We start from the raw sequence: 12,740 nt of genomic DNA, 5'->3' as shown, positions 1-12,740 counted from the left end.
CACTCTGACTTGCGATATTGTCTTATACTAATCTCCCGACTTTGTGGGTAGAACGGATCGCGGCTGCCAAGATGATGTTATTGCCTGAGATTTTGTAATATTTCCATATTAGACCCATTCCCCTCCCATAATATAGAATTTGAATGTTGCAGCGACTCCTTCTCGACTCCTGTATGTCCTGGGTGGATGAGGGCACTGCTGCTGTATGACCGTGCTGCCTTCCTGGACTGGCATCAAGCCTGGTGGATGAGGGCACTGCTGCTGTATGACCGTGCTGCCTTCCTGGACTGGCATCAAGCCTGGTGGATGGGGGCACTGCTGCTGTATGACCGTGCTGCCTTCCTGGACTGGCATCAAGCCTGGTGGATGGGGGCACTGCTGCTGTATGACCGTGCTGCCCTCCTGGACTGGCATCAAGCCTGGTGAATGGAGGCACTGCTGCTGTATGACCGTGCTGCCCTCCTGGACTGGCATCAAGCCTGGTGGATGGGGGCTCTGCTGCTGTATGACTGTGCTGCCCTCCTGGACTGGCATCAAGCCTGGTGGATGGGGGCACTGCTGCTGTATGACCGTGCTGCCCTCCTGGACTGGCATCAAGCCTGGTGGATGGGGGCTCTGCTGCTGTATGACCGTGCTGCCCTTCTGGACTGGCATCAAGCCTGGTGGATGGGGGCACTGCTGCTGTATGACCGTGCTTCCCTTCTGGACTGGCATCAGGCATGGTGGATGGGGGCACTGCTGAACGCTGGGTCAGACTTCAATCCTCCTTGGTGTCTAGTCTGTGATTATATGAAGACTATTGGGTCCCCCAAACCTCCGAGCCCAATGGTCTCCTGCATTCACAATCAGCTCTAAAGCCCCTCATTGTGCCCCTAGAGGTGCCTAGGAGGCATACAGCAGCCATGCCCTTGTATTTTCTTTTCCTTATATTATTATAGGCGTCTGCTTGTCCTTTGCGGGTTATATTGCAGGTATAACTCTTCGTCCCATCAGGATACGCTGCGTACGCCCATCCCCCTTCTTATATGACCTCAGGTTGCTCTGAATTACGCAGTTCTGCACAGTTTGGCGTTATCGCGCATTTTGTACATCGTCCTTCTGTTACCTCTGAAAACTTTAAAGAAGAACACCAACCAAAGCGAATGTATTCCTTATCCACAGGATAAATAGCTGATGGCGGGGGGTCCGACTGCTGGGAACCCCCGCCATCTCTGGAAGGGGACCCCGACTCTCTCAGTGAGGAGCGCGTGCAGTAGATGGCGGCACACACTCCAGTCATCTCTATGGGGTCCGTTCTGGAGATCGTGGAGAGTAAGATAGGGGATAAGTCAATCTTGGCTGGAGTTCTCCTTTAATTAATTTTATTTAAAAAAAAGAAGCAGTCTGCAGTCCCATGTAAATCCACACTGTGTAATGAAGCAGTCTGCAGCCCCATGTAAATCCACACTGTGTAATGAAGCAGTCTGCAGCCCCATGTAAATCCACACTGTGTAATGAAGCAGTCTGCAGTCCCATGTATATCTACACTGTGTAATGAAGCAGTCTGCAGTCCCATGTATATTTACACTGTGTAATGAAGCAGTCTGCAGCCCCATGTAAATCCACACTGTGTAATGAAGCAGTCTGCAGTCCCATGTATATCTACACTGTGTAATGAAGCAGTCTGCAGTCCCATGTATATTTACACTGTGTAATGAAGCAGTCTGCAGCCCCATGTAAATCCACACTGTGTAATGAAGCAGTCTGCAGTCCCATGTAAATCTACACTGTGTAATGAAGCAGTCTGCAGCCCCATGTATATTTACACTGTGTAATGAAGCAGTCTGCAGTCCCATGTATATCTACACTGTGTAATGAAACAGTCTGCAGCCCCATGTATATTTACACTGTGTAATGAAGCAGTCTGCAGTCCCATGTAAATCCACACTGTGTAATGAAGCAGTCTGCAGCCCCATGTAAATCCACACTGTGTAATGAAGCAGTCTGCAGTCCCATGTATATCTACACTGTGTAATGAAGCAGTCTGCAGCCCCATGTAAATCCACACTGTGTAATGAAGCAGTCTGCAGTCCCATGTATATCTACACTGTGTAATGAAGCAGTCTGCAGTCCCATGTATATCTACACTGTGTAATGAAGCAGTCTGCAGTCCCATGTAAATCCACACTGTGTAATGAAGCAGTCTGCAGTCCCATGTATATCTACACTGTGTAATGAAGCAGTCTGCAGTCCCATGTATATCTACACTGTGTAATGAAGCAGTCTGCAGTCCCATGTAAATCCACACTGTGTAATGAAGCAGTCTGCAGCCCCATGTATATCTACACTGTGTAATGAAGCAGTCTGCAGTCCCATGTATATCTACACTGTGTAATGAAGCAGTCTGCAGTCCCATGTAAATCCACACTGTGTAATGAAGCAGTCTGCAGTCCCATGTATATCTACACTGTGTAATGAAGCAGTCTGCAGTCCCATGTATATCTACACTGTGTAATGAAGCAGTCTGCAGCCCCATGTAAATCCACACTGTGTAATGAAGCAGTCTGCAGTCCCATGTAAATCCACACTGTGTAATGAAGCAGTCTGCAGCCCCATGTATATTTACACTGTGTAATGAAGCAGTCTGCAGTCCCATGTATATCTACACTGTGTAATGAAGCAGTCTGCAGTCCCATGTAAATCCACACTGTGTAATGAAGCAGTCTGCAGCCCCATGTAAATCCACACTGTGTAATGAAGCAGTCTGCAGTCCCATGTATATCTACACTGTGTAATGAAGCAGTCTGCAGCCCCATGTAAATCCACACTGTGTAATGAAGCAGTCTGCAGTCCCATGTATATCTACACTGTGTAATGAAGCAGTCTGCAGTCCCATGTATATCTACACTGTGTAATGAAGCAGTCTGCAGTCCCATGTAAATCCACACTGTGTAATGAAGCAGTCTGCAGTCCCATGTATATCCACACTGTGTAATGAAGCAGTCTGCAGTCCCATGTATATCTACACTGTGTAATGAAGCAGTCTGCAGTCCCATGTAAATCCACACTGTGTAATGAAGCAGTCTGCAGCCCCATGTATATCTACACTGTGTAATGAAGCAGTCTGCAGTCCCATGTATATCTACACTGTGTAATGAAGCAGTCTGCAGTCCCATGTAAATCCACACTGTGTAATGAAGCAGTCTGCAGTCCCATGTAAATCCACACTGTGTAATGAAGCAGTCTGCAGTCCCATGTATATCTACACTGTGTAATGAAGCAGTCTGCAGTCCCATGTAAATCTACACTGTGTAATGAAGCAGTCTGCAGTCCCATGTATATCTACACTGTGTAATGAAGCAGTCTGCAGCCCCATGTAAATCCACACTGTGTAATGAAGCAGTCTGCAGTCCCATGTATATTTACACTGTGTAATGAAGCAGTCTGCAGTCCCATGTATATCTACACTGTGTAATGAAGCAGTCTGCAGTCCCATGTAAATCCACACTGTGTAATGAAGCAGTCTGCAGTCCCATGTATATCTACACTGTGTAATGAAGCAGTTTGCAGTCCCATGTATATTTACACTGTGTAATGAAGCAGTCTGCAGCCCCATGTATATTTACACTGTGTAATGAAGCAGTCTGCAGCCCCATGTAAATCCACACTGTGTAATGAAGCAGTCTGCAGTCCCATGTATATTTACACTGTGAAATGAAGCAGTCTGCAGTCCCATGTATATCTACACTGTGTAATGAAGCAGTCTGCAGCCCCATGTAAATCCACACTGTGTAATGAAGCAGTCTGCAGCCCCATGTAAATCCACACTGTGTAATGAAGCAGTCTGCAGCCCCATGTAAATCCACACTGTGTAATGAAGCAGTCTGCAGCCCCATGTATATCTACACTGTGTAATGAAGCAGTCTGCAGCCCCATGTAAATCCACACTGTGTAATGAAGCAGTCTGCAGCCCCATGTAAATCCACACTGTGTAATGAAGTAGTCTGCAGTCCCATGTATATCTACACTGTGTAATGAAGCAGTCTGCAGTCCCATGTATATCTACACTGTGTAATGAAGCAGTCTGCAGTCCCATGTATATCTACACTGTGTAATGAAGCAGTCTGCAGTCCCATGTATATCTACACTGTGTAATGAAGCAGTCTGCAGTCCCATGTATATTTACACTGTGTAATGAAGCAGTCTGCAGTCCCATGTATATTTACAATGTGTAATGAAGCAGTCTGCAGTCCCATGTATATCTACACTGTGTAATGAAGCAGTCTGCAGCCCCATGTAAATCCACACTGTGTAATGAAGCAGTCTGCAGTCCCATGTATATCTACACTGTGTAATGAAGCAGTCTGCAGCCCCATGTAAATCCACACTGTGTAATGAAGCAGTCTGCAGTCCCATGTATATTTACACTGTGTAATGAAGCAGTCTGCAGCCCCATGTATATTTACACTGTGTAATGAAGCAGTCTGCAGTCCCATGTATATTTACACTGTGTAATGAAGCAGTCTGCAGCCCCATGTAAATCCACACTGTGTAATGAAGCAGTCTGCAGTCCCATGTATATCTACACTGTGTAATGAAGCAGTCTGCAGTCCCATGTATATCTACACTGTGTAATGAAGCAGTCTGCAGCCCCATGTATATCTACACTGTGTAATGAAGCAGTCTGCAGCCCCATGTAAATCCACACTGTGTAATGAAGCAGTCTGCAGTCCCATGTATATCTACACTGTGTAATGAAGCAGTCTGCAGTCCCATGTAAATCCACAATGTGTAATGAAGCAGTCTGCAGTCCCATGTAAATCCACACTGTAATGAAGCAGTCTGCAGTCCCATGTAAATCCACACTGTGTAATGAAGCAGTCTGCAGTCCCATGTAAATCCACACTGTAATGAAGCAGTCTGCAGCCCCATGTAAATCCACACTGTGTAATGAAGCAGTCTGCAGTCCCATGTATATCTACACTGTGTAATGAAGCAGTCTGCAGCCCCATGTAAATCCACACTGTGTAATGAAGCAGTCTGCAGCCCCATGTAAATCCACACTGTGTAATGAAGCAGTCTGCAGTCCCATGTATATCTACACTGTGTAATGAAGCAGTCTGCAGCCCCATGTAAATCCACACTGTGTAATGAAGCAGTCTGCAGTCCCATGTAAATCCACACTGTGTAATGAAGCAGTCTGCAGCCCCATGTAAATCCACACTGTGTAATGAAGCAGTCTGCAGTCCCATGTATATCTACACTGTGTAATGAAGCAGTCTGCAGCCCCATGTAAATCCACACTGTGTAATGAAGCAGTCTGCAGCCCCATGTAAATCCACACTGTGTAATGAAGCAGTCTGCAGTCCCATGTATATCTACACTGTGTAATGAAGCAGTCTGCAGTCCCATGTATATCTACACTGTGTAATGAAGCAGTCTGCAGCCCCATGTAAATCCACACTGTGTAATGAAGCAGTCTGCAGTCCCATGTATATTTACACTGTGTAATGAAGCAGTCTGCAGTCCCATGTAAATCCACACTGTGTAATGAAGCAGTCTGCAGCCCCATGTAAATCCACACTGTGTAATGAAGCAGTCTGCAGTCCCATGTATATCTACACTGTGTAATGAAGCAGTCTGCAGTCCCATGTATATCTACACTGTGTAATGAAGCAGTCTGCAGCCCCATGTAAATCCACGCTGTGTAATGAAGCAGTCTGCAGTCCCATGTAAATCCACGCTGTGAAATGAAGCAGTCTGCAGTCCCATGTAAATCCACGCTGTGAAATGAAGCAGTCTGCAGCCCCATGTAAATCCACGCTGTGTAATGAAGCAGTCTGCAGCCCCATGTAAATCCACGCTGTGTAATGAAGCAGTCTGCAGTCCCATGTATATCTACACTGTGTAATGAAGCAGTCTGCAGTCCCATGTATATCTACACTGTGTAATGAAGCAGTCTGCAGTCCCATGTAAATTCACGCTGTGAAATGAAGCAGTCTGCAGTCCCATGTAAATCCACACTGTTAGGGTTGCAGCTCTCCACTCGATGTGAGGTTTACATAATAAGGATTTCTGCCACAGACTAAATCAATCTCAGAGCTGAGGCTTCGTTCCTTTGTTTTGCGCTGCTGGATCAGTCACATGACAGGTCATCCACATGGTGAACAATGTATCACCGGATGAAATGGCGCAGTACCCTCTGCTAATTTATATCCAAACAGAACAGGTGTGAACAATGAAGACAATACTCTGTGAGCTAAACAAGGCAGCAGTGCACATCGGTCTCCTGTCCTGATATTTGTTACAATGTGTCAGTGCAGACAATACTCTGTGAGATAAACAAGGCAGCAGTGCACATCGGTCTCCTGTCCTGATATTTGTTACAATGTGTCAGTGCAGACAATACTCTGTGAGATAAACAAGGCAGCAGTGCACATCGGTCTCCAGTCCTGATATTTGTTACAATGTGTCAGTGCAGACAATACTCTGTGAGCTAAACAAGGCAGCAGTGCACATCAGTCTCCTGTCCTGATATTTGTTACAATGTGTCAGTGCAGACAATACTCTGTGAGCTAAACAAGGCAGCAGTGCACATCGGTCTCCTGTCCTGATATTTGTTACAATGTGTCAGTGCAGACAATACTCTGTGAGCTAAACAAGGCAGCAGTGCACATCGGTCTCCTGTCCTGATATTTGTTACAATGTGTCAGTGCAGACAATACTCTGTGAGATAAACAAGGCAGCAGTGCACATCGGTCTCCTGTCCTGATATTTGTTACAATGTGTCAGTGCAGACAATACTCTGTGAGATAAACAAGGCAGCAGTGCACATCGGTCTCCAGTCCTGATATTTGTTACAATGTGTCAGTGCAGACAATACTCTGTGAGCTAAACAAGGCAGCAGTGCACATCGGTCTCCTGTCCTGATATTTGTTACAATGTGTCAGTGCAGACAATACTCTGTGAGCTAAACAAGGCAGCAGTGCACATCGGTCTCCTGTCCTGATATTTGTTACAATGTGTCAGTGCAGACAATACTCTGTGAGCTAAACAAGGCAGCAGTGCACATCGGTCTCCTGTCCTGATATTTGTTACAATGTGTCAGTGCAGACAATACTCTGTGAGCTAAACAAGGCAGCAGTGCACATCGGTCTCCAGTGCTGATATTTGTTACAATGTGTCAGTATTTAGTCCAGGCAGACTGTGTAGATTGGAGACGTCTGAGAGGCCATGGACGACTACAACTCCTAATCTCCACTACAAGGATCAGCAGAGACCCCGGAGGAGATCCCCCAAATCACCCCCCTGATCCTGTTTATCTGATTTGGGGGGTGCAGGGAGGTAGAGACCAGGAAATGTTGCAGCCATTGGGGTATTTATAGTCGGTCATTGGCAGCCATGGACACAGGAAGTGTGAGGGCGCGCGACGCACACAGATGTCCTCCTCATTCACGAGCGCTCAGCCTGAAGTAACAACATTACAAGCCTCCATTACCATCAGACTGCCAGGAGCGCGACCAAAGAGACCCCAACACTAAGGGGCCCCCGACACAACCAATAGGGTCCGTCCACACATACATTACTGATCCAGAGTTATATCCTGTATTATACTCCAGAGCTGTACTCACTATTCTGCTGGTGAGGTCACTGTGTACATACATTACTTATCCTGTACTGATCCTGAGTTATATCCTGTATTATACTCCAGAGCTGTACTCACTATTCTGCTGGTGAGGTCACTGTGTACATACATTACATTACTTATCCTGTACTGATCCTGAGTTATATCCTGTATTATACTCCAGAGCTGTACTCACTATTCTGCTGGTGAGGTCACTGTGTACATACATTACATTACTTATCCTGTACTGATCCTGAGTTATATCCTGTATTATAGTCCAGAGCTGTACTCACTATTCTGCTGGTGAGATCACTGTGTACATACATTACATTACTTATCCTGTACTGATTCTGAGTTATATCCTGTATTATACTCCAGACCTGCACTCACTATTCTGCTGGTGAGGTCACTGTGTACATGCATTACATTACTTATCCTGTACTGATCCTGAGTTATATCCTGTATTATACTCCAGAGCTGCACTCACTATTCTGCTGGTGAGGTCACTGTGTACATACATTACATTACTTATCCTGTACTGATCCTGAGTTATATCCTGTATTATACTCCAGAGCTGTACTCAATATTCTGCTGGTGAGGTCACTGTGTACATACATTACATTACTTATCCTGTACTGATCCTGAGTTATATCCTGTATTATACTCCAGAGCTGTACTCACTATTCTGCTGGTGAGGTCACTGTGTACATACATTACATTACTTATCCTGTACTGATCCTGAGTTATATCCTGTATTATAGTCCAGAGCTGTACTCACTATTCTGCTGGTGAGATCACTGTGTACATACATTACATTACTTATCCTGTACTGATTCTGAGTTATATCCTGTATTATACTCCAGACCTGCACTCACTATTCTGCTGGTGAGGTCACTGTGTACATGCATTACATTACTTATCCTGTACTGATCCTGAGTTATATCCTGTATTATACTCCAGAGCTGCACTCACTATTCTGCTGGTGAGGTCACTGTGTACATACATTACATTACTTATCCTGTACTGATCCTGAGTTATATCCTGTATTATACTCCAGAGCTGTACTCAATATTCTGCTGGTGAGGTCACTGTGTACATACATTACATTACTTATCCTGTACTGATCCGGAGTTATATCCTGTATTATACTCCAGAGCTGTACTCACTATTCTGCTGGGGAGGTCCCTGTGTATATACATTACATTACTTATCCTGTACTGATCCTGAGTTATATCCTGTATTATACTCCAGAGCTGTACTCACTATTCTGCTGGTGAGGTCACTGTGTACATACATTACATTACTTATCCTGTACTGATCCTGAGTTATATCCTGTATTATACTCCAGAGCTGTACTCACTATTCTGCTGGTGAGGTCACTGTGTATATACATTACATTACTTATCCTGTACTGATCCTGAGTTATATCCTGTATTATACTCCAGAGCTGTACTCACTATTCTGCTGGTGAGATCACTGTGTACATACATTACATTACTTATCCTGTACTGATCCTGAGTTATATCCTGTATTATACTCCAGAGCTGTACTCACTATTCTGCTGGTGAGGTCACTGTGTACATACATTACATTACTTATCCTGTACTGATCCTGAGTTATATCCTGTATTATACTCCAGAGCTGTACTCACTATTCTGCTGGTGAGATCACTGTGTACATACGCATATAACTCCCTATCCACCAAACATCATAACATAGAAAACAAATGTAAATTCTTTATCAAAAAATGAGCACAACATAATAGACCAGTGTACATACACTGACAAGGTCCCCCATGATGTGTATCCCCTCCTAGAGACATGGTGTGTATCCCCCCTAGAGACATGGTGTGTATCCCCCCCTAGAGACATGATGTGTACCCCCCCTAGAGACATGATGTGTATCCCCCCTGGAGACATGGTGTGTATCTCCCCCTAGAGACATGGTGTGTATCCCCCCCTAGAGACATGATGTGTATCCCCCCCTAGAGACATGATGTGTATCCCCCCCTAGAGACATGGTGTGTATCCCCCCTAGAGACATGGTGTGTATCCCCCCTGGAGACATGGTGTGTATCCGCCCCTAGAGACATGATGTGTATCTCCCCCTAGAGACATGGTGTGTATCCCCCCCTAGAGACATGGTGTACCCCCCTAGAGACATGATGTGTACCCCCCCCAGAGACATGATGTGTACCCCCCCCAGAGACATGATGTGTATCTCCCCCTAGAGACATGGTGTGTATCCCCCCTAGAGACATGATGTGTATCCCCCCTAGAGACATGATGTGTACCCCCCTAGAGACATGATGTGTACCCCCCCCCAGAGACATGGTGTGTATCTCCCCCTAGAGACATGGTGTGTATCCCCCCTAGAAACATGATGTGTATCCCCACTAGAGACATGATGTGTACCCCCCCTAGAGACATGGTGTGTATCCCCCCCCAGAGACATGATGTGTATCCCCCCTAGAGACATGGTGTGTATCCCCCCCTAGAGACATGGTGTGTATCTCCCCCTAGAGACATGATGTGTATCTCCCCCTGGAGACATGGTGTGTATCCCCCCTAGAGACATGATGTGTATCTCCCCCTAGAGACATGGTGTGTATCCCCCCTAGAGACATGATGTGTACCCCCCCTAGAGACATGATGTGTATCCCCCCTAGAGACATGATGTGTATCCCCCCTAGAGACATGATGTGTATCCCCCCCTAGAGACATGGTGTACCCCCCTAGAGACATGGTGTGTATCTCCCCCTAGAGACATGATGTGTACCCCCCCCAGAGACATGGTGTGTATCTCCCCCTAGAGACATGATGTGTACCCCCCCAGAGACATGATGTGTATCCCCCCCTAGAGACATGGTGTGTATCTCCCCCTAGAGACATGGTGTGTATCCCCCCTAGAGACATGATGTGTATCCCCCCTAGAGACATGATGTGTACCCCCCCTAGAGACATGATGTGTACCCCCCCTAGAGACATGATGTGTATCCCCCCTAGAGACATGGTGTACCCCCCTAGAAACATGATTTGCCCCTTTGGAGGGTATGGTTGACCCTATAGCTACATGACGCAGGTGACATCATATGGCAGAGGTGGCGGCGCAGTGACCTACCCCACGCAGCCCCATCAGTGCTCCCTTCCAGATCCGTACGACCTACGAATTCCAGCTAATCCCAGCAGGACAGGCAGGAGTGGCCCCTCAGGTGCGCTTTGTGCGGCTTTCACTGGCGTTCTGACCCCTGGGAGTGGAGCGCAGGACGAGACGCATTTCAGAGACGGACGAGAGAGGGGAAAAAAGAGGGCGAGGGTAACTGATTCCTGATATAAATCCAGCGGGACAATAGCGCCCTGCGGAAGTGTAGGTTACTTGAAAGGATGACACATCGTTTATCTGCCCGGCTGACAAGTTTTCACAGTCCCAGTCTGTGCCCCCCCATATAATGTGTGAGGGGGGGAGGGGGAGCTGCTCATTCATAGGGTGCTCCCCCCATCCACATGCTCCGCACCACTTTCTCTAATCTACTTTCTATTCAGCCCTTGTTGCAGTGAAAGCCACAGAAGCCCCCGAGCCCCCCACCTTCACCGCCGCCGCACAAAGGGAAGGAACTTCTGACCTTCTCCACCAACTTGGAAGACGACAAAACATTCAACGCCAGGAGAGGGGGCAGTGAAGGAAACGGGCACAGAAGAATCCCCCCTTGTCTCCTGGATGCCCCCCTTGGCCTCTATTCTTTATCTGTCCCGCCACCCGTATCTTGCTATCTACCCGGTCCCAACATTTACATGTAGAGGAGGGAAGGAAACAAGGGGACCCCCATAGAAAGGTAGAAGTCAGAGAAGGAGGAGGAGGATATAATTCCAGAGTGCAGCTCTGCAGTCGCCCCGGGAGCCCACCACAATGGGGCATTGACACCCAGCACATCGCTCTATGTGTCCTTGTAGGGATCGCGCTGCCTTGTGCCTGCCTTCTTATATGGGTCGTGATGACTTTATCAGGGGTAGACAACACCTTTGGGGTCTGCCTGCCAGGGGGCGCCAGGTTATTGCTCTGAGCTCCCACCTGTGGTCAGACTGGAGGGGCCACAGGATACATCACACATAGGGACAAACACTGAAAGCTCTCAGTGCTGCCCCCTTTGTGTGAAGGCCAGCAGAGGGCAGACGTGAGGCAAAGAAGCAGTAGTGTGACTGAGGCTCTGGAGCACGGCGGGGGGTCCGATCCAGAGGAGTAACACAAACAACAGACCAAATGTCAACTAAATCTGCCCAGGGGACGGGGCATGACATAAAAGCCCAAATAAAACATGTGTGTCATGCTCCACCTCTAATACAGCAAACTGCGAAAAGCGACAAAGAGCTAGAAAATACCAAAGATTTTACCAAGGACATAATAACACAATATGTAATATAGAATAATAAACACAATATATAATATAGAATAACTCAATATATAATCTAATATAATACAATATATATATAAAACAGAATAATAACAATATAGAATATAGAAAAATAACTCAATATATAATAAAGAACAATAACACAATATATAATATCGAATAACTCAATATATAATATCAAATAACTCAATATATAATATAGAACAATAACTCAATATATAATATAGAACAATAACTCAATATATAATAAAGAACAATAACACAATATATAATATCGAATAACTCAATATATAATATCAAATAACTCAATATATAATATCAAATAACTCAATATATAATATAGAACAATAACTCAATATATAATATAGAACAATAACTCAATATATAATATAGAACAATAACTCAATATATAATATAGAACAATAACTCAATATATAATATAGAACAATAACTCAATATATAATATAGAACAATAACTCAATATATAATATAGAACAATAACACAATATATAATAAAGAACAATAACTCAATATATAATATCAAATAACTCAATATATAATATCAAATAACTCAATATATAATATCAAATAACTCAATATATAATATCAAATAACTCAATATATAATATCAAATAACTCAATATATAATATCAAATAACTCAATATATAATATAGAACAATAACTCAATATATAATATAGAATAACACAATATAAAATATAGTATAATA

At 45.0% G+C, this 12,740-nt stretch overlaps 1 protein-coding gene across 2 annotated transcripts in view; it reads right to left on the bottom strand.

The window, feature by feature from the left end:
• Positions 1-12,740, bottom strand: part of SLC6A9 (solute carrier family 6 member 9) — a 183,637-nt gene that overhangs the window by 96,314 nt on the left and 74,583 nt on the right. The window contains exon 1 of one of the 2 annotated variants that reach the window (XM_056533156.1): positions 10,724-11,053. The exons of the other annotated variant lie outside the window; for it this stretch is intronic. Coding sequence (XP_056389131.1) covers positions 10,724-10,738 — 15 coding nt within the window. The 5' untranslated portion in view covers positions 10,739-11,053. Of the gene's footprint in view, positions 1-10,723; positions 11,054-12,740 lie in introns of those variants that run through there. 2 annotated transcript variants of the gene reach the window in all.

This window comes from Hyla sarda, chromosome 7 (assembly GCF_029499605.1).
Source record: "Hyla sarda isolate aHylSar1 chromosome 7, aHylSar1.hap1, whole genome shotgun sequence".
NCBI lineage: Eukaryota > Metazoa > Chordata > Amphibia > Anura > Hylidae > Hyla > Hyla sarda.
This window is presented reverse-complemented; position numbering and strand designations above follow the sequence as displayed.